Raw genomic sequence first — 26,505 nt, 5'->3', positions numbered from 1 at the left:
ACAAGACATAAAAAATGTCCCATTTTTAAGGTGGTGCGTTAATTTTGATGCTTAGTGTATAATGGGTCTAGGACGTTTCATCGCCGCCAGTTCATCGCCGGCGCCGGCCGATTCATCGCCGGCCGTTTCTATGCCGCCGGTTCATCGCCGGCCGTTTCGATGCCGCCGGTTCATCGCCAGTCAGTTAATCGCTGAAGTCTGTTTTAGACTATAACATAAAATGATATAAGAAAATGGTATAACAAAAACTTACATGAAATGATTGTGTACAATATTAATACAAGAAGTTTTGTGTATTACATTGTCACATTTTGGTATCAAAATATGTTATGTGATTCTGCGCATTACATCCTAAAAAGTAGGTTTTTATATTTTTGTGATGGTACGGTAACCTCAATTTTCTTCTTCTTATTTTCTTTTAAGAATATTTTAACCTCATTTTTCTCAACATTGAACTAGTTAGTTTTATCTTTGATATTTTATATTACAATAAGATATATTTTATATGATGGATAAGAAAACTCTATTATTATCAGCTGCTTCCATTGCAACATTTCTTAAAAGAAAAGTTAACCTTAAAAGAAAAAAGAACCAATGTGACAGTATAACGAAAATAACCTAACTGCGCATGCCTGTGTACTAAAAATTGTTATCAAATAGGACATGTTCTAATTTGTATAACATTTTCTGTTAACAGATTTTGTTTCCTGTTTTACATTGTGACAAAACTTAGTATACCATTTTCTTATATCATTTTATGTTATAGTCTAAAACAGACTTAACTGATATATTTCCGAATTTTCGACCAATTTTCGACAGTTACATTTATTATTTATTTTTGTATTAATTAGGAATTCTAGGAAATGCGAGATATGACCATTCCCGTTGCCATACTTAATCTTTTAATAGACTTTTAAACTTTTACAATATAAAATATAATTTAACACTACAAATTTAATACTGTTTAGTATCAAATTTAGGGAAAATAGAAATAGAACAGTAAATTAATATAATGATATTTTTTATCTATTTATTTGTCATAAGTTTTGAACTGAATTTAACGTCGTGTCGTGTCATCTCCCATAATACAAGATCAACTGACTAACTGGCGATGAAACAGCCGGCGATGAAATGGACTGGCGATGAACCGGCGGCATCGAAACGGCGGCGATGAAACGTCCCATTCCGGTGTATAATATAACGATGGCTTAGTGTGGAAACCTCGTATCTCATTAAATTACAATTTTACAGGAGAGCCAAGAAACTGATTTTTTGCATAATATAACCTAAAAAAAATTACGTTACGTATTTTTAATTCGAGCACATTGAGACAAATATTTGATATTGGCCCAGAGCTAAAAGTGTTAAATGTTGCTATTAAATTGGAAATACAAATATTAACTATGAAAAACACGCAAATATCCTTGCAGTATATAGAGCCTTTGCCCAAGTAACTAAGATAACCTCGTATATCTTGATATACGTGTTTTTATCTCAAATGAGGTTGTGTTTATTATTATTTACGAGGTTTTCATTTTTCATAGCTTATTGCACACCTCCAAATACTAGGTCGATACAATATAAATCTTTTGATTTAAGGTTCATAAAATTGCACACCTCCAAATACTAGGTCGATACAATATAAATCTTTTGATTTAAGGTTCATAAAATGTTTCTATATGCCGGACTACCTTTTGATGTTCACAAAAAACATTTCTGCAAGTCGAATCTCTCAAACAAACACTCCAAATTAAGTACCAAATTCTTGGGTATTAAATATACGTGGTATTCACACTAAATCAAGAGAGCAATTGATATACGTGGTTTCTTTTTTCGGCTGTAGAAAATAGTCTAGTGTATTTGGATTTTTTCTAACAGTTGTAAATCGTGAGATACAAAGTTTTCAAACTAAACCACCAAAATGTAATTTTCAAAAAAAAATGAGATATGAGGTTTTCACACTAAGCCATCGATAAATTGTAATACATGTATTATATAAATTATGTTTTATTGTAAATAAGTACAAATAAATAAAAATAAGTATTAAAAAGGCTCTAATAAATTAAAAATAATTTTAATTTTAGGACGTAAGAACAACTCAGAACATGCTGAATAGGGTTTCAGAAGTGATGCATTTACTAGGCCACGCCTATCATTCACTCAGTGATCTAATTATAAGAGTAAGGACTCCTCCTGGACTTCCTTCGCGTCCAAGGCCTTTATTGTGTCGTCCCATCCTCATACAACATTCGGCCGTACTACAAACTGGTATTCCTATACAAGTTGAGGTAAGTGTAAAAAGTAACGTTTTGATTTAGTGATGGTGAATGTTGTAATCACTTAAATCACTCCGTGATCAGTGACCGTGATTTTGGAATAACGGTGATTTTAAACGGCGACCGTGATCGCCGTTTTTTGTATCTACAGTAACAGGTAGTCGCAGTAATTCTAAACTAAACAACACGAACGCGATTACTATACAGGGTGATTGATTAGTAGGATAAAGCTCAATAGCTCCGCTATAGTAATAGATAGCAATAAAAGTTAATAACAAAAATTTTAGCCACCTTTGAGCTTCACATTACAAAATTAGTTAGAATGTTACAGGGTGTTCGATAACACAGTGGCAGACCTAACTTATGTTTTTTTAAATGGAACACCCTGTATTTTATTTTATATTCGAAATCCTGTTAACTTCTCCATCACAAAAATGTAATTTGTAATGTTATACAGGGTATTTACAAAGTTATAACCAATTTTATATGAAAATCGTAACAAGTTCAACTCCCTGTATAAATAAAAATAAACAAAACAACAATGGTTTATTAATGCCATATTTTTTAACGTATTGTCAAATTTTCAAGAATGGTCGATATTGCTAATTTTCTTTATGTCGAATATAGGGTGAGTCAAGACGCAAGTACATTATTTTCTCAGTAATTTTAAATGGAACACCCTGTATTTTATATCACTATTGAAAAGAACCATTACCGTACTTTAATTTTTAGATAACATTCCCTATGTCTAAATTTATTAGTTTTCGAGATATTTTCATTTTTCAATGGACCAGTAGCGTGGCCACCCAAATCACCAGAATTTAATAAACTGGACTGATTTTTTTGGGGTTACGTTAATAATGAAGTTTATAAAATACCTCCAACAACAAGGGATGAGATGAAAAATAGATTACAAAGTACATTTCGATGTGTTAATTTACAAATGCTCCGTAGAGTAAGTAGCTCATTCAATGATCGTTTTTAGGCGTACATAAATGTGTTAGGAGATAATTTTGAACACCTTATGTAATTAAATATTAAAAATATTTTATTAAAAGTAGCTTCTAATTTTTTCAAACATGTTTTTTGCAAAATGTATTACTGATAAATTATGTTTCGTTATTTGTTACATTTACATACAAAAGTAGTGTTTAATTGTCTTCACAATATATTGTATTTTGTGTTTGTGTGTTTTTTTTTGTAAAATTTATTACTAATTTTCTTTGTTTATTTGTTCCATTTACATAAAGAGATAGTTTTTAATTGTTTCAAAAATGTTGCATGTAGTGGTTGTGTTTTTGTTTGTAAAATGTATTACTAATAAATTATTTTTATTTCTTTATTTGCTACAGTGTTACATTGATTACCGGATTGATAATCGATAATCTTCAATTGTCAATTCAGTCATAGCTTACTTAAAATTTAGATAAATTTAAACACCTAAAATAATTTGCTCTGAAAAATGAAAATATCTCGAAAACTAAAAAATTTGGGCATAGGCAATGTTATATAAAAATTAAAGTACGTTAATGTTATTTTTCAATGATATAAAATACAGGGTGTTCCATTTAACATTACTGAGAAAATAATGTACTTGCGTTTTGACTCACCCTGTATTTGATATAAAGAAAATTAGCAATATCAATAATTCTTAAAAATTTTGACAATAAATAAAAAAATATGGCATTAATAAACCATTGCTGTTGTGCTTATTTTTATTTATACAGGGAGTTGAACTTGTTACGATTTTCATACAAAATTGGTTATATACCCTGTATAACATTACAAACCTTTATATTTTTGTGATGGAGAAGTTAACAAGATTTCGAATATAAAATAAAATATAGGGTGTTCCATTTAAAAAAACAAGTTAGGTCTGCCACTGTGTTATCGAACACCCGGTAACATTCTAACTAATTTTGTAATGTGAAGCTCAAAGGTGGCTAAAATTTTTGTTATTAACTTTTATTACTATCTATTACTATAGCGGAGCTATTGAGCTTTACTCTACTAATCAATCACCCTGTATATTAGGTCGTACTATAAAAAAATATGGCTGATATTTAATATATTTAACTAACGCAACTAGATGATTTGACTTGTAATATAAATTTAGTTACAATACTAACAATAAAATAATCCATTTTAAAACTCTATAAAACATTCTGGACAACGCTTCCTCTTTAAATCAATCTAAAAATAGAATTTCAAGTCAATTTTTTTATAATTTTATGTTACCAATTTTTTATGAAAGAAATAAAAAGATGTGTGTGTACTTTCTACGAACATAAGAAGTTATACTTCTATTATGTGATTTCAACGAAATTGATATATGTACTTTAAACAGTTTATTTATATTTTATTTAAATATTAAACTAATTTTAATACTTACTACTTTCCAAAAAAATTTATTAAAACAATACCAAAAATTAAAAAAATAAAAGAATAAAACACACAAACATATTGAAAAATGCCACAAAGATATGATTTCTAAACAATAATTGTTGGCAAAAATTTTAACTAAATACGCATTTTCTGAAAAAAAAAAATTATATAACAAATATACTTACAATCATAAAATGTATACAAAAAATAAAAAAATAAAAACTTGCATTGGGGATCGAACCCGCGCATGTTGGGGTGCTTAGATTTGTAATCGAAGCCTCTACTCATTTACCCACTTACACAAATCCGTCATGTGGGAAGATAGGCCAACTGAACGTTTTACTGTTTGACAGTTCTGAATTTAGTCAAATTAGTTTGAATTTTGTGGAATTAAAATACAACAAAACAGAGTAAGAAAACAATGTATTAGATGAAGATTGAAAAAATTTTTGTTGGTAATCAAATTATGTAAATCAAAGCATTACCTACTTAGTCGCTGTTCCACAGATCGTGTTCACTAAGAATATAATATTTATTAAATAAACACGTTTTGTGAGACGGTGACCGTGAAATTGATATCATCTGGTCACTGCTCACGGTCACGGTTATCGAAGTTAGCCAGGAACGGTAGTTATCAGAGATTTATAAATCACGTTGACTGAATCACCGGTAGTGAAATCACGTTCCAGTAGTATTTTCATTTAAGAGGCAACAGTAGCCATCAACAGGTAGCAACAAACGCGGTCCAAGATTGCGGCTGTAATTTTGAATATTTTGTCGAGCTATTTGGCACACATATTCGTAATATAATAAAGAATGCCGGCACAGAGCCCAATTTGAGAAATATGTTAGTATATGGAAATTACTCTGTAACTAAATAAAATATTCCAAAAAGGAGCCTGTACCGCCATTAAGAAGAACAAAAAAATAAACTTTCTTCAGATAAACTTTTTTATCCCATGCCTAGATTTTGTGTCATATTGGACCTAGTAAAATTTTTTATCTCTAACAAGAAATCGAACATATAACTAAATAACTGATTAGTCAACATAGAGAAAGTGTCACTGTCATTTTGACAAACCTGCGCAGATTTCTGTTCTGTTATCTGCATAGGGATTACGAACACTCTACTGCGCTACGGTAAAACATGGCGGATGCAATTCGTATCGAGTGTTCGTAATCCATATGCAGATAACAGAATAGAAATCTGACGCAGGATTGTCAAAATGACAGTGATACTTTCTCTATGTTGACTAATCAGTTATTTAGTTATAATATGTTCGATTTCTTGTTAGAGCTAAAAAATTTTACTAGGTCCAATATGACACAAAATCTAGGCATGGGACAAAAAAGTTTATTTGAAGAAAGTTTATTTTTTTGTTCTTCTTAATGGCGGTACAGGCTCCTTTTTGCAATATTTTATTTAGTTATAGAGTAATTTCCACATACTAACATATTTCTGAAATTGGGCTCTGTACCGCCATTCTTTATTATATTACGAATATGTGTGCCAAATATCTCGACAATATATTCAAAATTACAGCCGCAATCTTGGACCGCGTTTGTTGCTACGTGTTGATCGCTACTGTTGCCTCTTAACTTCAGCGTCGATTTTTAATAGTAGATATAAAATCTAATGATCAATTTAACGATTTAGGCACAGATTAACTTGACAGCTGAACGCAACTCTTCGTCAAACGCAGACCCTTCAGCACCTCCAGAACCACCGACGTACACTCTTCACGCCACACCTGTCAGCGTACCAAATGCCAGACCGATACAAGTTCCACCAGGTAAATAAAATCATTTCTTCTAATATTGTGCTAACTCTACTCGTACCCCCGCCACATTGCCAAAGTGTCCTAACTGCCCTGTGTACTAACATGGCTACTTTTTCTTTGGCCCTAGTTTTTTTCACAACACCACTGTAAATCATCAGAAAGGCATCAAGCATAATTTGACCATTTCCTTTTGTGTTCATCTCTTGTAGTGCACATGTCTTTTTTTATCTATAAGCTCTTTTGTAATTTCCTGCTCTCTTGTTTGTAGAGACTTCACATTAAAAGTTCTGATGTAAAGTATATTTCTCGCTTTTCATAAATTCGTTTTCCTCTTTTCGCGATTGTTTGATTCCTGTTCCGAGACATAAACCTGTTTGCTATAAGCTGTATGATTTTAAAGTCTAACCTGGCTGTAGACCTCCTTTTCCTTTATCCGGGTTTTGCACCGGCAACAGTTCTGTCGAGCTACTTGATCCACCCAACAAAACTGCAGGCGAAGTTCTTCTTGTTCTTGTGGTGCTTTCTCCTTTAGTGGAGGTTAGCGACTACACTGGCAAATCTGTCTCTGTCCAATGCGGCTCTAAACAAAAACGTTGAATCAAGGCCGGTCCAGTCTCTGATATTTCTAAGCCATGAAATGTGGCGCCTACCGGGACCCCGCTTTCCTTCAATCTTACCCTGGATGATCACTTTTCTGACTTTAATGATTTTTAGCAGTTCCCTATCTGTACCTATTCTCCTCAGAACACTTTCGTTGGTGGTGTGTGTTGTCCAAGGTATTTTCAAGATTCTTCGGTAAAGCCAGGGTTCAAAGGCTTGTAACTTGTTCATCAGTCTTATGTTGAGTGTCCAAGCTTCCGTTCCATACAAAAGTATTGACCGCACATAGCAATGCAGAAAACGACATCTAAGGCTGATATTAATGCTACTGTTACAAAATAAGCTTTTCATTTTGATAAACCCTTGTCGGGCTATCTCTATTCTCGCTATGTTTGACTTGATCTGCTATGTAGTTATCCTGGGAAAAATAATGGGATAGTTTTTCCTTTGCCTTTCCCATGTTTTCTTTCAGGTTTGACTCTCTTAGCCACGTTGAGGCGCCGGAGACCCGCCTTTTGCCCTCTCCTGTCAGCTACTTAACGCACATCCATTGTACGCCAAGTATTACCAGGGTCACGCGACATAAATGTCTTCGTGGACGTAGGAGTAGGACTCGTTGGCAGAGTTGCTTTGTTTGCACGGATACCCACTCATGTCTGTAGTCAGTTCTAAATAAGTTAATATTCTATATTTTCGTGCTTAATGCTAGAGCTTAATTGTTTAAAGTGTAATCATCGCTGTATATTTTTCTACTATTAGGTATGGTAGGTATGCCATTTATGGCCAACGCAGGTACGAGAGTCCAATCAATTCCCGTTGAAGTTCGAGCTTCAAGAGCTCAACCTAGATCTCAGAACGGCACACCCGACAGCACCGCAGCAGCACCTACTTTCGAACTCACTTACCTACGTGCTTCCACTGGCAATGAAACTCCTACCACTACGGCTTCAGATGCTGGTACCGGTAGTGATACTGGTGGTACTGGTGCAGATACCACACCTAACAATCAAGAAGGCCAACAACAAGGTGCCGGCCACAACTTTAACAATCCAAACGTGGAGTTCTTCATGGAAGTGACTCCAGAAGGTATTACAATTGATTCTTTGGAGACAGCGCTTGTTGGTTCTAATCAGGCAAATGATTGTAAGTGTTGTGCGATGTCTTGCTAATTGAAATAAACAACAACCTCGACACTGTTCCACAGTGGTTCCAAATGCTGAAAACGTGGTCATGAGATAAAATAAAAAGTCCCTACTTAGGATTTTTATGTTTACAGTTGTTTTCTCATACTGCCGTGGAGTCGTAATACGCATGCATAAGGATCAGACCGAATCTATTCGTATTCATAACTCCGGGACAAGTGAGCCATGTACGTTAGGGTGCATCGAAATAATAAAAGTTGGAAATGTTATATCTAATAGTGTGAAAAAGTTGCTAGTGGTATTTTTCAGCATATTAGTATTTTTATTTTTTTTCTAAGCGAATTTTCTGCCCCCCCCCCCCAATCAATTAAAGAAAACTTAAAATGTTGTCAATTACAAATTTAAACGATATTTAATGTTTTATTATTTGTTTTTTCAGCCTCCCCAACCGTTTTGAAATGTCCCGCATCGTGAGTCCGTGCGTGTAATTTTCACTTAGTTTGGTGCGATGCCTTACTTTGTTATTATTGTTGTTTGTAAATTAAAGATTTTTAAAATAGATAAACCAGGACCATGGAGAATAAAATCAAGATGTGCTGTGGACCGCCCCATTTTTGGGCAACCACCAAATATACCTGAAAATGTTTTACCGAAATACAAACAAGCGATGAAGTTTTGTGGTTGCAAGAGGATAAAAACTCAGGAAGAAAGAGCCAGAAGTTTCTGGTATTGCCGAACAGGTTGCAATTAAATTGGAGGAAATATGGAAAAAGGCTTTAATTCCAATAATTTAACATACAACAATTATTCAGCTTTTAAAAACCTATCATTACAAATATATGAAACTTATGAAACCATTTAAGAACAGGGAAAACAGTGAATTTTACAAAAATAAAATTCAATGCTTTAAGAACAAAAGTAAAACTACACGTTTCGGTCTTGCAGCATGCAAATGTGACACTCTGATTAATTGTCTTTGTAGCAAATCTCAAAAAGTGCCTCTGGATGAGCTAGGATGAGGTCCCAGAAAAATGGTGATAAGCTCGATTGATAGGGAAAACAAAAACAAATATAATCAGAGAGAACAACGGTAAAAGAAGAAAGTTACCGACGCAAAGACAAAACTTTAGCTCAAGTAAAAAACAGTACCAAGTTTTATGGTCAATCGATCGTGGAAGAACACATAACACTTGTACATGAGCCAGGGTGCAGATATTTCGGATATGGGTATCCGCTGTCTGGTATATCAGAAAGTATCAAATCCATCTATTGCATGTGACGAAACAGTCGTAAATACTGGCGTTAAGGGTGATGTAATACGGCTGTTTGAAGAACATCTTAAAAAACCGCTTCAGTGGTTTGTACGTCTGCGACATTCAAATGATCTACCCCTTGGACATCAAAAGAAGTTTGCCAGTGACCAAATCAAAAAACTTGAGGGTCTTCAAACTTCCTCCTATAAAATTTTTGATTCAAACGACTACTTTGAGTTAATTAACTAACAAGAATATCACCTTACAGAACCACCTATCCTAAGAGACCACTATGCCTCACTTAAGGCTAAATCGGAAGACATCTTCGAATAGAATGATTTTATCATTTATTTTTGTAATATTTATATATAACTAATTTTTACTTTGCTTTATATTTATTTTAGTATTAAAAACTTTGGTGACGTCAGGGAGACGGATAAGTTGGGCTATTTTGTTATAAAAATAATGTTTTAGTATACTTTTCTTAAGTTGTAACATTTTTAATTGCCTTGTGAAACCAGAAAATATTTTCCAATTTAAACCGAATTTATTTATTCAATGTTGTTCTGAAGCTATTTCCTTGTGGCATTTTTATAATTAAGTATTTTCTATGGGAAATAAGCCACAATTTTACTAAAAAATGAATTTATTAACGTTTCAAAGCCCAAATCGAAATATTTTGACAACGAAACCCGATTTGGGCTCGTTAATAAATTCATTTTTTAGTAAAATTGTGGCTTATTTCTTATAGAAAATACTTAATTATTTATTCAAGTTCTATAAGGTATTACATTTCCCTTACAAAAGAAATTCGCATATTAATGTATTTTTTCTAATTTTTAGTTGCCATGGGGGGCAGAAAATATTTTCGTATTTCAACGAAATTTTACTAAAATACTAAATAGTGTATTAGGCAACTTTTGTGAGCTATTACATTTTCGTTTCGAAATAAAAATTTTTTTCGTCTGTTAACATTTTTTCAAAATTTTTAATTGTCTTGGGGGGGGGGGGGAGGGGGGCAGAAGATATTCTCCAATTTCGAAAAAATTTGGGCAACTTTTGTGAGGTATTACTTTTCCATCGCAAAAAAAAATTTCGCCTTTTTCGATGCACCCTAATGTACGTCCTTATTTTGGCTGGCGGCGAAAGTCAAAAAGAATGGGTATATTGAAAACGCTATAAAACGTTTTGTAGTTTATCAATTTTATTGCTGTTTCTTCTTTTTGTTTCATAAGCGGATTCTTATTTTTCAAGTATGTATTAATGTAAGATGAAAGTTGACTAAAGATTGGGTTACAATAAATGCATAAAATTTCTTAATGAATAAACAGTAAAAATATACTTGAAATAATCAAAATTTCGTAATACATTCAAAAAGTACATGATTCTGCATAATTCTGCGATTAATGTTTATTAATCTCAAAATGTATTATCTAAAGGTACAGAATCACATTGGTTTAGCTGCCTTATTACATGATTCTGGCGATTGTTGCGTACGTATAGGCGGTTGTACCTAAGTAACAGGTTCTAAATATTGTACTTATTACAATAAAACAATTTGCTTTTTAAGTTTTAATTCCAATTTCTTTCCGACGTGTAGGGCCCGCCATTTTGTTTTTCAAAAAAATAATGTCAGATTCGTAATCAGCGATGCCAAAAACCCTTATGCACGATGGTAATTCCGAAGAATATGAACAATATACGCTTTTAAAGGTTCAAGATCACCTTTTCGGCATTTGGAACCACAGTGCGTTCCTTTCCTATTGCATCCTGATTATTAACATTGATTGTGGCTTTTATGTGCTTATTGCAAGGAGTATTCTAACTGGATTGGTATTTTTTACATTAACACTTACTTATTTATTCTTAGTTATTAAAAATTAAATTTAAAATATACAAACAAATCATACTGTAATATGGTAATCATTAAGTGTAATAATATAACAAGAAACTTAAAGATAAAAATCCACAAGGAAAATAAAATTCCTGTAGCTGGCTGTATACCATAAATCACAAAAAATACTGTATCCTTTGTAAAAGGTATATTTAAAAGACCCCAATAAGGGTTACATCATATAAACAAAACTTTTTCGGATTAACAAATAATCCATCATCAGTGTTTAAAAGCCCTAAAATGATAAGTGTAACCTAGTTAATAAAAGACAATGTTGTAAAAGTTGACTAAGGTTAAGAATTGACAGAGGTCATATTTAAAATAGCATGCATGCGTGAGCCACCAAAAATTATGGGTAAAAACCCTTTAAATGTTGCAAGATCTTAAATGATACTACATATCTATATAAATAAAAATGAATGTTTGTATGTATGTATGTACCCTATAGACTCACAAACTATGCATTTGATCGTAAAATGACCTTAATCAAAGTTGTTGTGCATGAACCCGGGATGGTTTCTGAAGTGGTACGATCTACCTACGTGAGAAGGGGGCTTGCCCCCCGAAATTTTTAAAAAAAATTTTGAACAAACTCTTTTTTTTCTTAATTTTGTACGATGTAGAACCAAAATATACATACAATCCTAAATTTTCACTTTTTTATCTTTAACCGTTATTTTTTAATAGCTATTTAAATATTTTACATTTATATAAATAAAAATGAATGTTTGTATGTATGTATGTACCCTATAGACTCACAAACTATGCATTTGATCGTAAAATGACCTGAATCAAAGTTGTTGTGCATGAACCCGGGATGGTTTCTGAAGTGGTACGACCTACCTAAGTGAGAAGGGGAAGATTGTTTAAATAGTTATACAGCTTTAAAATGAGAATATTTGTGTTTTTAACGTTAAAAGGTACACTTGTAGTAAGTTTATCTAAAAAAAAGTATACAACTGGAAAAAATATGTAGTTTCCTTTTCTTATAAATAAATTAATCTATTATAACAAAACAAAAGCAAGTTTGACATTTAATAATACGTTAGTTAGATGGCTCTACTCGAGTTACTTGGGAACAAAAAAAGAATGATGAACATTGCTCCACAGGAAGCCGAGAAAATGCATTTTTTTAACGTATACCGATTTTGAACTTTGAGATTACATTTTCTCCAACCTAATTTTTGATTGGAATTTTGGCTATTTTTGGCAATTTTCACTCGTAATATCGATATTATTTATTATAATAATATATGTTATGAGTATTTTAAAGATATGAAAATTGGTGTGAAGAAAGAGGACAAAAATAAAAAGCTGATGGTTCGAAAATTATGATCCTATTGTTTATATCTTTGCCTTAAATGCCGGTCAACTTTGACCGGTTGTATCTCAGGAACCAATCATCACAATTAAATGTTTTTTCTTTTAAAAGAAGCGACCCGCCGTTTTCTTTTTCCAATACCGTTTTTATTATTTAATTTGATTTAATATTTCCCGAGATATTCTATTTGTTTATAAGCCAAAAAATTGTTTATAATTTTAAAATATTCCTGAGGCCGCTTAAATAGTCCAATTTCAATTCTCTAAAGTACATTAGATAGGTACAGTGTCTTTTTATACAGAAATCACAGTTATTCTTATGTATCATAGTTAATTATTGTGGTTATTATAGCGACCGTAAATTTTTAATTAACAATTCAATTGTTGCTGAACTGCTTATTGAATTTCCATCGGCTTCTCGAATTATAATCTATACAAAAAGAGCTTTTATATTACCAAGTTATTTAATTATTGATAAGCAATAACTTATATAAAATTTTAGTTGAAAATTAAAGATTTTGTTGGAACAACCCGCATTTTCCGAGGAAAATTTTCGTCAAAGTAAATCTGGAAAAACACGTCTCTATGCAGAATTTAATTACGGTGAATTTTTATTTGAGTGTTTTTGGTGCAAAGTTAAAATCTTTGTAGTTATAGAGCAAAAATAGAAAAAAACACGATTTTCGGGCGCCATTTTGTTTATAAAAAAAGTAGCACACTATCTGCGGACTTTGCATACCTATATTATTAAGGTACTAGTACACTTTAGAAGACCAAAAATAATCATTTTTTTCAAGAATTTTTTTCTCAGAACCTTTATTAAAAATGAAAATAAAACTTTTTTCATATTAATATCTAACTCTTAGAGAGTACAAAAATCATATTTTTTTTCATTTATGCACGTACACTAATATTGTAGAGGGCCCAAAAGTCCAGTTAATCTCAGGAAACTGAAACAAAAAATCGTACTGCATTTGAAGGAAGGTTTCTTACGTGACAATTTACTACAATTTGACCAAAACATAAAAAATAAATATTTTTTAACCATGAAAAACTGAAAAAAAAAGCGGGCGATTTTTTCACAAAAATTTTTCAAATTTCCGTAAAATCTTTTTTTTTGCGTAATTTTTCACTAAGAGTGGTAAATTGTCACGTAAGAAACCTTCCTTTTTCAAATGCCGTACGATTTTTTTGTTTCAGAGATCCTAATCCTGAGATTAACTGTCCGCCATCGAAACTATTTTTTTTTTCGAGGCCTCGACTTTAGCGCCCTCTACAATATGTAGGTGCATAAATGAAAAAAGAATGTGTGTGTACTTTGTACGCACGTAAGAAGTTATACTTCTATTATATGATTTCAACGAAATTAATATACTTAAACAGTTTATTTATATTTTATTTAAATATAACTAATTTTAATACTTACTACTTCTCAAAAAATTTTATTAAAACAGTGCCAAAAATTAAAATAATAAAATAATAAAACACACACAAACAAACACATTGAAAAATGCCACAAACGATTTCTGAACAATGTAGGAAAAATTTTTAACTAAATACCTATTTTCTGAAAAAAAAAACTATATAATAAACTTACAATCATAAAATGTATAAAAAAAAATAAAAGTTTCCATTTGGGTTCGAACCCGCTTATCAGCGCAGTTAGTATTGAAATTCATTCACCTTAAACTTTTACCCACGGAGACCATGTGTCATCATGTGCGAAAATCAACTAACTAAACGGATTAAACTTTTGATGGTTCTGAATTTAACCAAATTATTTTGATTTTGAATTGAAATTATTTAGAATTGAAAGAAATATTAGAATACAGCAAAACATAGAGTAAGAAAACAATATATTAGGTGAATATTGATAGAAATTTTGATGGTAATCAAATTATGTAAATCAAAGCATTACATACTATTTTAGTACGTTCTTTTTAATTTTTCCAAATAGGTAGGTCCTACCTATGAAATTTTTTATTAGGATACTGAAACATTTACAATTATTACGTACCTGTCGCTTTTAAAAACTATTTAAAAAGTCACTACAATATTATAAACTTGCATTTTTTCTCTGCCATCACAACAATAAAAACTAATATACACAACATTAATTTGTTTATCCAAAATCTCCATATTGAACAATTATTATTGACAGATGATTTTAACACCCAATCAGATCCCGTATAACGTTTATACCATACTGTCTGTGTGCGCATGCGCGCAGAATTATGAAATTTTACTCTCAATCGCGCCTAAAGAAATATAACTTCAAAAAGATATATTTTTTGTATTCTCTAAGAGTTAGATATTAATATATAAAAAGTTTTATGTTCATTTTTGATAAAGGTTCTGAGAAAAAAAAATCTTGAAAAAATGCTTATTTTTGGTCTTCTAAAGTGTACTAGTACCTTAATATACATATATGTACAATCATAAGATTAGATTCCAGCAATAAAATTGCTGGTAAATAACTTTTCATTGTATTTTGCTAATTAGCCCAGGGTAAAAGTATTTAGCAATAAAAAGATCTTTAGATGAGATATTAATAGTCGAAGACATAATATGAAAACACAATAAATAAATATGTATATACTTAATCACACGTCTTAGTATGTTGGTGCAATGGTTACAAGCCTACTTGAATACTTTATAGTGTTAACTAATATTTTGGAAATTTTCAAATCCAAACTCACAATTGCTTATTTACGTATGGGTCTAGTTTTGATGTCTTGTAAATAATATTAGTGCTGACTGTATCTGAGTTTATAATTGCTTAAGCTCAATTGAAAACTATCATTATTTTAGTACTCAGAGGAGCGTTAAACGGACCCCCTCCAGAATTGTTGAACTCCCTTATGCAAATGGCAGGTCAGATAATGAATCGCAATATAGCAACAACCACTACTACAGCAAGTCCCACCCCTGCTACTACATCTTCAGAATCAAGTCAAGCTCAGTCTGGAGCTGCACAAGGAGCTACCCCTAACAGAGGGCAGAATTCTCAACCACGTGGAGGTGCTCAAACAAACCCGACCACTTCAACTCATACCAGACCCACTTCACGGTCAAACGTTCATTTGGCCCAACGGGCCATGCAAGGTATACGTAAGTTGGTCTTTACTGTCTTATAATATCTGTAAAGTTAGAAAATATTGTAGTTACGAGGTTTGTCTTTTTAGTTTTGCATATAACCGCTTAGAGGGCGCCACCAATAAAGCCTTCCGACACGAATGTAATCTCTATCTTTTGTTGACATAAATCCAGCGAGTTTCATTGCGATACAAAAAGTCATGTAGATACAGTGAATTTTTGAAATTAGCAAGTCGATCGAAAAATGGATCTAAAGGCTGTATGACACTATGCATTTTCTTGTATCATTTCTAATATCGTTTCTGATATGTCAAAAAAATGCATAGTGTCATACAGAGATACAAGAAACGATATCAGAAACGATACAAGAATTTGTGTCAGGCACAGATTCTTATACAAGAACTGCGCCAATTTCTGCGCAAAGAGCAACAACGTAAAACCAGCTGGCGGCTGCTGGTAAAACATCTAAATGTCATAATGGCGGCTGAAAATGAGATCATATGATTTATGTCTTGATGAATTTATGTATTTGTGTTTTTGTAGGTATTATTTATAAATCTTTTATTGATACTTAATATACCGTTTGGTATGGACTACTGTTCTACTAATAACCATATATTTAGCTCCTAGTAAATTTCAAACTATGTATAACTTTGGGTTTCATGTTGCATAATTTTTTAATAGAGGAAAATACAATAGTTCCTAATTTGGATCAAACTGAAGATAATTCTAATGCAAATATTTTAGCACAAATATCAAAACAAAATAAAAAACACAAATAATCAACAGTCAACGTAAAAATTCTGGTTAACATTAAAATGGTAAATTTATGTTTTTAAAAGTTTATAAATTTTATAAAATCCTTAAAATCAGCTGTAGACGCAGTACTACCAAATTACCATACCAATTGTAACGTGACAGGGTGACAAACAAAATTTCGACCAATCACGTGCCGAATTTCATACAAGAACTTGCATAGTGTCATACAGGGCACAAATGTACGTACAAGAAACGATACAAGAAAATGTATATCAAAAACGATATCAGAAACGATATTAGAAATGATACAAGAAAATGCATAGTGTAATACAGCCTTTAGCCGAGAACATTTATCACAATAGCAATGTCTCGCTGAAATGGTTTCTGTGGTTGGGATTGAAGCATCACACCAGTCAACTATATCTCTCTGGTATTGCGATTTTCAACGTGGTTGTTCCAGTCTTAGCGACGAATCCAGGCCAGGTCCACCCAAAACAGCAGTCACACAGAAAAACATTGATGCGGTTCGTCAACTAGTTAAGGATGACCGCCGTGTAAGATACCGGGAGATAGAGGCATCTTTGGGAATTTCAAAAACCTCGGTCCAAAAGATCCTATAGGGTGGCCGGAAAGTCCCTTTACACTAAAAATAATAATGTTTCAACACCGTACCAACGTTTGTTAGTATTCCTGTGCATGCGCAGCATCAAGATCACCTGTTTGGTCACGCATACAGACAACAATAGTTGCGATTGAAACGTAATGGCGAACACAAGTGAGTATAGAATTGAGAAGCGTTTGGTCGCTGCAGTGTGGATAGACGAACGTCGTCATAACAATAAACAATGGCCGATATTTTGCTTTTCAAAAACCATCAGCATCCAGACCAACTTTGCTCTCGTGGGAGAAGAAGGCTTTTTCATCGGGAACCGTTCTCGATGCACCAAGAAGTGGAAAACCAAGCACTCAAAAACATGTGCTGGCATTCAGGATTCCATTGAACGTTCATCGATATAGTCGACGCGGAAACGCTGTGCAGAGTTTGGTATTGCTTGATCAACAAAGCAAGATAACGCGAAATGATTAACATGTGAAGGCCTTCTTTATTTTCACAAGATGGCGTCTCATCCCATTTTGCTCTCGCTGTTCGCAATCACCTCAATGAAATTTGACCGGACCGATGGATTGGGCGAGGTTCTTCAATTCCTTGGCCTCCAAAAAGTCTAGATTTGACAACGCAGAACAATGTACTGTGGGGTTTCATTAAAGAGGAGATTAGAAAACACAGATATGTTTCAAATGAGGACTTGCAAAAGGAGTTCGCCAAGATTTTACGTCAGTAACTCCGGACATGCTGGGACGGATGAGCATACGAACATGGCGTCGTATCAAGTTGTGTTGCGACAATGGAGGTATGCACACCGAGATTTTAGATAAATAAATAAGTAATAAATAACTTACGCACAAAATTGTGTTATTATTTTTTCCCGCTGTAGTACAACAACAGCAATTCATTAATGTAAAGGGACTTTCCGGCCACCCTATACATGAAGAGCTGGGTTAGAAGTTGGTTTCCCGTTAGATCCCTCATTTGCTTACAGAAGAGCAAAAAGCGGTTCGCGTCAATTGGTGTCGAAAAACATTGGATCAGTTCAGCAAAGGAAGCTCAAAAAACGTTAGTAGTATTGTTAGTGGCGATGAATCTTTGATTTACTCCTACGAACCGTGTAATAAACGCCAATCCGCTGTGTGGGTGTTTCACGATGAGGAAAAACCAACAAATGTGACCCGTTCTCGAAGTGTGTCACAGAAAATGGTTGCAACTTTTCTGTCAAAATCTGGTCATTTGATTACTTCTGATGTTCTCAAAGAACGGTTACTTCTGATTGGTATATAGCCGTTTGTTTACCAGAAGTTATCGCGTAACTCCGACAAAGCAACACATAACGGCGAATCATCCTACATCAGGACAATGCAAGTGCTCACACTAGCCAAAAGACAATAGAGTTTTTGAAGCTTCAAAATATCGAATTTTAAACCATCCACCGTATAGCCCCGACCTAAGTCCCAACGACTTCTCAACGACGTTCCCAAAGATCAAGAATTGAATGGGTGGGCAGTGGTTCCAGTCGCCAGAAGAAGACATCGATGCCTTTAAAACAGCGATTTTGCTGGTGTCAATTGAAGACTGGAATAACTGTTTACCATTTGGTTTGAACGTATGCAAAGGTGTATCGATCTTGATGAGACATATTTTGAAAAGCAATAAAGTACTTTAGCCAAAAAGGGCCGGTCTCTTCACCTCCGGATAACTATAGATTGTTTTTAAACTAGGAGGAGTAAACTAAAAAGACAGATTCACACACAAGAAAGTCACTAGAAAAATCACCAGATTCATCTTTTTTTTTTGGTTGATCATGTCGGCTTTAGACGGTAATCCATAAATATTATATTATACTAATACGTCGCTAAAGAGTTCTAAAAACAACTGTTTTTTTATATAAAAGCAGACTAAAAATCTAACAAGTAGTGTTAACATTTGATAACTTGCCTGAGGTTGGACCAATTACAAACAAGCATTACGGCGCGGTAAATTTGAATTACTCCTATTGGTTTAAAAACAGACCATAGTTATCGGGAAGTTTATCTGACAGATATTCAATAAATCTGTCAGAAAAGCTTCCCAATAAATATTTAGTTATCTAGAGGTGTAAAGATCGGCCCTTAGTCTATATATTTTTTGTCTTTATGGCTATACGCTCTGAGCTTCGCTGATGTCGCTCCTAGCGGATTACTAACTTTCACCGGTAATTTTTAAATTTATTATTTAATTGTTATCGCTTAATATTTTTAACGCTAAAAAGTAATTAAATTGTAATAAAGTTTTTTAAGATTTTGCTAATCATTTTGACGTTCTATTGATGAAATATTAATTTCTTACTTCGGATACTTTCACAATTATCGTGTAGATGGCGCTAAGATTAATAGATTAATTTATTATTACATATTACGGAACATTAAAATACGTAAATTCAGTATTTAAAAGTATATTTAAGGTAAAAATATATACCACAGCTTTGGCTAACTAATATTTTTTATAATTAGTGTTTCTAATTTTAATTTTAAATTAATCACTTTGACATTTATGTCAAATTTCCAGTCAACGTTTACAGACTTGTCACTACTGGCGCTCGCGAATTTATAAATATCCCCTCTACGTACGAGCTCACAGCGTATATGCAGAACTGAAAAGACAATCCTCGTTTTTTGCTCTTTGTTAATTTGTCGTATTTGTTGAAATGTTTCTTAAGCTCTTCTACTATTTGTTTGTTTCAACACGTTACAATCTTCAAGATTTATTAAGTTTACATGGAAGTCATTCATAAAGAGTTGATTAAAAATGGAGACAAAAAGAACATGCACACAATATTCGATCAAGGAAATGAATCAGTTTCATTTAAAATATCCCTCCCATACCTTATTTTTACGACGTCAATTATTTTTTCTATTGCCATCTAAATTATTTATTTTATAAATTAGTCTTGGAGCTTAAACACCAATTTTTGCTTTGAGTAAATATTCCATCTATTTCTTTATTATTTTCTTGCTTTTAAGTCCACAAAAACAGTGGTCTCACTGGAAAAACTGTTCACCACTTAACAGCCCGACCATTCGATGTGGGACTAGCTACCTTTCAGTGGATCTTCTTCTTCTTGCAGTGCCTATCCGTTTCGGATTTTGGCGACCATCATGGCAGTCTGTATTTTGTACACTGCTGCTCTGAAAAGATTTGTGGTTGTTATGTTAAACCATATGATACGGTTGATATATACGTATGCTTTATAGATTACTAGAAAGCATTTGACATAGTAAATCACGACCAATTAATAACTCTAATGCAAGAAATTGGAATTGACAACAAAGATCTGAGAATTATCAGAAACATTTATTACAATCAAACGGCCAAAATCAAAATAGAAGACCAGTTAACTGATAAAATTGCAATAGAACGAGGAGTACGACAGGGCTGTATTTTATCTCCACTACTATTCAATATTTACTCTGAATGGGTCTTTAAGGAAGCTTTAGACGGTTATGCGAAAGGAGTATTAATAAACGGTGAATGGTTGAATAACATTAGATATGCAGATGACACCATAGTTTTTGCCGATAATCTGAATGAATTACAGATATTAACAAATCGTCCAACAGAAGTCAGCAACAGATACGGACTAGCTCTTAACATACAGAAGACCAAATTTCTGACAATTAGTAAAAAGCCAATACTAAAGGCTCAACTTACAATCAACCAACAAAATATCGAAAGAGTTGAGCAATATACATATCTGGGCACGAATTTAAATAGCCAATGGGACCACTAAACAGAAATTAAACAGCGAAATAATAAAAGCGAAAGCAGTATACCCAGAATATATAGAATGAGACCCATTTTCAACAGTCGGGACATATTAAAAACAAAATACCGTCTGTTGAAATGCTATATTTTCACAGTTATGTGGAATGGAAGCGTGGACACTAACTGCTGCATCTATGAATCGGCTCGAAGCTTTCGAAATGTGTTGTTATTGGCGCATCTTACGTATATCCTGGGTTGACCGAATTACTAATGTGGAACTCCTGCGTAGAATGGGAAAAGAGTGAAATTATCATAACCGTCAAAACAAAAAATTAGAATATCTAGGACATGTAATGCGAAATCAAGAACGTTACGGCCTTCTGCAACTGATTCTTCAAGGGAAGGTAAATGGTAAAAGCGGACCGGGAAGAAGACGCATTTCCTGACTTCAAAATTTACGAAAGTGGTATAACACTACTACCACTGAACTGTTCCGCGCTGCGGTAAACAAAGTCAAGATAGCCATGATGATCGCCAACATCCGGAACGGATAGGCACTTTAAGAAGAGAAGATGTTAAACCACGTACGTAGAATTTTCATTTACCTTCCTGGTTCTCGTTTTGCTTCTACTTTACCCTGTAAAATTAGTTGCAGGTGTCCATAGGTCTCGCTATTCCTAATGATGTGACCCGAGGTATTTAGACCAGGAAGGATATGTTTTTAGGTGGATGTGAGAGGTGGCTTTCGGACTTTTGCGGATAAAGTTAGGTGATAACTTCGTTAATAATAATTGACTTATGCTCCTTCTCAAATATGCCCGGAACATTAATAAAAAAAATAAAATATTTAAAAATTTCAAAAAAATTTCGTTTTTTTTTTCTACTTTCTTTGCTTATAACTTTAAAACGATTCATTTTGGAACAAAGTCGTATAGGAACAAAACAAAGATAATTAAGAAAACAAGTTTTTTTCACCTACCATATCTCTTTTTGTGTTATAACTAGAAGATTCATAAGGGAAAGAATCTCTTTGTTATTTTATAAGCTACAAAAATGTTTTATATAGTTTTTTTAGTTAGATGCATAGTTTTTAAGGTATTCGCAAAAAACCGTTTGAAAAGGTGTTATGTTTCAATAGGTTTGTTCGTAGTACGATCCAAACGATCAGCAACCGTTGCCAACCATCAGACGCATGCGCAGTTAACAGTTGGCGCTGCGCAGTTAACAGTTAGAGTTCGTAGACTACGAACGCGCATGCGTCTGATGGTTGGCAACGGTTGCTGATCGTTCTACGAACAAACCTAATGAAAATGGCCAATTTTCAACCAGGAATAACTCAAAAAGTATTGAGTTTTCGAAAAAAAAATTATAGAACAGTTTTTGCTTAGTATTAGGTTCTCTAGCAACTTCCGTAGTTATTTAAGCAAAAAATGTTCCACCCGAGAAGGGGTGGGAACCGCCCCCAAGACAAAAGCATACATCGGCATAGGGTAGACTTTGTTTCTTGGGCTATTCCCTACTTACTGTGAAAATATCACGTAAATCGATATAGTAGGATGGAATTCAGAGCCACATACCCTCATTGACTGCCCTATTAATGTTCCGGGCATATTTGAGAAGGAGCATAATTCAGTTATTATTACTGAAGGTGTCACCTTAACTTTATCTGCAAAAATCCTCTCACATCCAAAAATACACGTTTTTTTACAGATTAGTCCTGGTCTAATTCGATTTTGGCTGTTTTCATTGTGGTTAACTGCTATTTTTCTTTTTGTATCCTTAATAAAACACCCCGATTAGTAACGGGGTCGGTATAAGATAACTTCAGCATTCGACGATAAAGCCACATTTCGAAAGCCTCAATTTTCGTGCAGGTGGCTTCTGTGAGAGTCGGCGACGCAACTCCGTACAAAATTATCATCATTATTCAACCCGGATCTATCCACTGCTGGATATAGGTCTCCCTCAGCCTTTTCCATGCATTTCTGTTTTGTGCTGTTTGCATCCAATTTTTGTCGATCCATATTATGTCATCAGACCATCTGGTTGCCGGACGACCTCTACTTCGATATGCTTCTTGTCTTGGTCTCCAGTGTATTATTCGCTGTGTTCATCTGTTGTTCGACATTCTAGCTATGTGTCCAGCCCAGTTCCATTTTAGGGTCATAATTCTTTCTATGGCATCCGTCACTCCTATTCTCCGTCTTATCTCCCCGTTCGTAATTCGATCCCGACGAGAAATGTCTAACATTGAGTGTTCCATGGCTCTTTGGGTAATACAAATTTTATTTCTTACTTTCTTGGTTATTGTTAAAGTTTCTGCACCATAAGTAAGTACTGGCAACACACACTGATCAAAGACTTTTCTTTTAAGACACATAGGCACATAGCTCAGCTTGCCGAATGCCACCCAAGTGAGTCCTATGCGGCGGCTTAGTTCGCACGTTTGATTATCTCTTCCCATGCGTATCTTATGTCCTAAGCACTTATAAGAGGTGGTTTCTTCAATAAGCATGCCATTTACTGGAATCTTTTCGCTTAACACAAGATTGGTCATGATTTGTGTTTTTGTATGGTTGATTTTTAATCCAACTTGTAAGGAGGCTAGGTATAGCTTCTCCAGTTGCGATACTGCATCATCGATGCTGTCAGCAAAAAGAACAATATCGTCAGCGAATCTCAAATGACTAAGTATTTCTCCGTCGATATTAATTCCTTTTTCACTCAGATTTGCGTTCTTAAACATATGTTCTAATAATGTTGTAAACAATTTTGGCGAAATTGTGTCTCCCTGTCGCACTCCCCGATTTATTTTAAATGCGTTGGTCTTTTTATCTGCCAGTTTCACGCTTGTTGTCGCATTTTGATAGATGTATTTAATCATGTTTATATAGCGATGATCTATACGTACAAAAGTATAGGAAAGATATAACGTCGTAGTAACCCGACTTTTATGGGTATTGATAAATCATGACATTTGAATAACTTAGCCATTTTATTTACATGCAGATGTCGCTTTCTCTATCCTACATTTTATTTCTAGGGAGTGGTCGCCATTTTCGTAGCCGTTCCCACCGATGTAAGTATGTATGGTAGGGGTTTTTACCTACTGTATGTAAGTATGTATAGTATGTTTTTACTCTTTCTATATGTTGACAGTTCATACTGATTGATCCAAATTGCTGTTCGTTCTTAGAGATCATCATACATTTTGTTTTCTTAATGCTTGTATATTATGTTGAACAGCAGTGGTGACAGTATATTTACATCCCTGTCGGACCCCACGTTTGATTTTGATATAGTCGGATTCTCCTGCCTCTGTCCGGAGAGACGATGTTTGATTCTAGTAACGATTGCTAATCATTCTTAGCTCACTGGTGTTTATTCCAATATTGGTTAATATCTCCATCAGCTTCAGTGGGTAGCATTTTTAAATGCTAAACTCCATAAAAAATGATATAAATAGATAGAAATAATAATAGTCTAGGCGCTAAATAGAGATCACCGTTGCCTTTTCAATTCTGATGAGCAAATGTATTGAGCAATTCTTATGCATTTTTGGGTGCTGATTACGAATTTCGAGGGTGGATTTCGATACGAGTGGTCAAAAAATTTTTATAAACAATGTAATTGTTTATAAGCCTCTAGCTCTTGAGTCAAGAGAAATAAAAAATGTTTCAAATAAATTTGTTCCTTAATAAAAAATAAAGAAAATGGCGTTTACTAAACTTAAATCGGATAATTAGAACTCAAGATATTGTAAAATTAGTGCATAATGCCAATTGCAAATTGCAAAATAAGTAACAAAGTAAGTTACCAATCGAAGTAGCACAGAAAACGACAATAAATATCGTTCCCATACCACCAGATTGACAACAGGTGGAATCTTTCTTTGGTTACACCTCCTAAGATTTTCAAAATTTATAAATCTTACAGGATGCCGAGGAAATTAAGATGAGAGAATTTTAAATAATTTACAACTCATCTGCTCAGCTTGGTAAAAGCTCCAACAAGAAAGATTCCTTAATACTCAAACAAAAGAGTAAATGAATTAAAAATGTATAAACATTCTCAATTTTTTTGCAACACGAAAATGCAGTAGCTGCATAATACTATGGTCAAATCTGAGAGTGCAGGAAGAGTCTATACCGGTTTCGGGAGTTGTTTCCCCTCATCAGTAGTCCCATATCCTCCTCTCTCAGATTCTTCCACGTACCACACTTTGGGCCTTTCCGAATTGCAAAGAAAGAAATGTCACGGATGAACTAGGGCCATCTACCGAAAAACAACTTCGAAAATGCAGCAGCTGCATAATACTATGGTCAAATCTGAGAGTGCAGGAAGAGTCTATACCGGTTTCGGGAGTTGTTTCCCCTCATCAGTAGTCCCATATCCTCCTCAGATTCTTCCACGTACCACACTTTGGGCCTTTCCGAATTGCAAAGAAAGAAATGTCACGGATGAACTAGGGCCATCTACCGAAAAACAACTTTATCAATCGAAGTAGCACAGAAAACGACAATAAATATCGTCTCCTTCGATTGATAACTTCGTGCTACTTCGATTGATAACTTACTTTGTTTTTCGGTAGATGACCCTAGTTCATCCGTGACATTTCTTTCTTTGCAATTCGGAAAGGCCCACAGTGTGGTACGTGGAAGAATCTGAGAGAGGAGGATATGGGACTACTGATGAGGGGGAAAAACTCCCGAAACCGGTATAGACTCTTCCTGCACTCTCAGATTTGACCATAGTATTATGAAGCTGCTGCATTTTCGTGTTGCAAAGAAATTGAGAATGTTTATAGTTTATACATTTTTAATTCATTTACTCTTTTGTTTGAGTATTAAGGAATCTTTCTTGTTGGAGCTTTTACCAAGCTGAGCAGATCAGTTGTGAATTATTTAAAATTCTCTCATCTTAATTTCCTCGGCATCCTGTATGATTTATAAATTTTGAAAATCTCAGGAGGTGTAACCAAAGAAAGTATTCCACCTGTTGTCAATCTGGTGGTATGGAGACGATATTTATTGTCGTTTTCTGTGTTACTTCGATTGATAACTTACTTTGTTTTTCGGTAGATGGCCCTAGTTCATCCGACATTTCTTTCTTTGCAATTCGGAAAGGCCCAAAGTATGGTACGTGGAAGAATCTGAGAGAGGAGGATATGGGACTACTGATGAGGGGGAAACATCCCCCGAAATCGGTATAGACTATTCCTGCACTCTCAGATTTGACCATAGTATTAAGCAGCTGCTGCATTTTCGTGTTGCAAAGAAATTGAGAATGTTTATACATTTGCAAAATGAGTATTTTTCGAAGCTTTTTCGATGTTAACTCGGATAGTTATAGATATATTAATAGCGCGCTCTGAGGCGCAAGATCGGCTCACAGAGAAAAAGTTCGCTAACGAACCTTTTGATATGAATTATAATTTATATATGTAATACGTTATTTTCATTTTTGAAGATCCTAATACACTTTGTATTAGGATTGTATCATATAATTCTTGTAATATTAATAATCATATAATTGTAATATAATTAATAATCATATAATTGTAATAATAATTGTAATATTAATAATCATATAATTCTTGTAATAACTAATTGTATTATATAATTCTTATAATTAAATCATCA

At 33.7% G+C, this 26,505-nt stretch overlaps 1 protein-coding gene across 13 annotated transcripts in view; it reads left to right on the top strand.

Annotated features, from left to right (window-relative positions):
* LOC114344023 (large proline-rich protein BAG6) overlaps window positions 1-26,505 on the top strand; it is a 116,384-nt gene that overhangs the window by 39,503 nt on the left and 50,376 nt on the right. For 2 of the 13 annotated variants that reach the window (XM_050655283.1, XM_050655280.1), the window contains 5 exons: window positions 2,085-2,288; window positions 6,319-6,454; window positions 7,799-8,185; window positions 15,463-15,762; window positions 23,907-23,942. In XM_050655283.1, coding sequence (XP_050511240.1) covers window positions 2,085-2,288; window positions 6,319-6,454; window positions 7,799-8,185; window positions 15,463-15,762; window positions 23,907-23,942 — 1,063 coding nt within the window. The remainder of the gene's footprint in view (window positions 1-2,084; window positions 2,289-6,318; window positions 6,455-7,798; window positions 8,186-15,462; window positions 15,763-23,906; window positions 23,943-26,505) is intronic. The other 11 variants (XM_050655286.1, XM_050655284.1, XM_050655288.1 and 8 more) reach the window with 10 other exon arrangements.

The sequence above is a fragment of the Diabrotica virgifera genome, chromosome 7 (assembly GCF_917563875.1).
Source record: "Diabrotica virgifera virgifera chromosome 7, PGI_DIABVI_V3a".
In the NCBI taxonomy this organism is placed as follows: Eukaryota; Metazoa; Arthropoda; class Insecta; order Coleoptera; family Chrysomelidae; genus Diabrotica; species Diabrotica virgifera.
The sequence above is the reverse complement of the archived record's forward strand: the minus strand, read 5'-3'. Positions and strand labels throughout refer to the sequence as shown.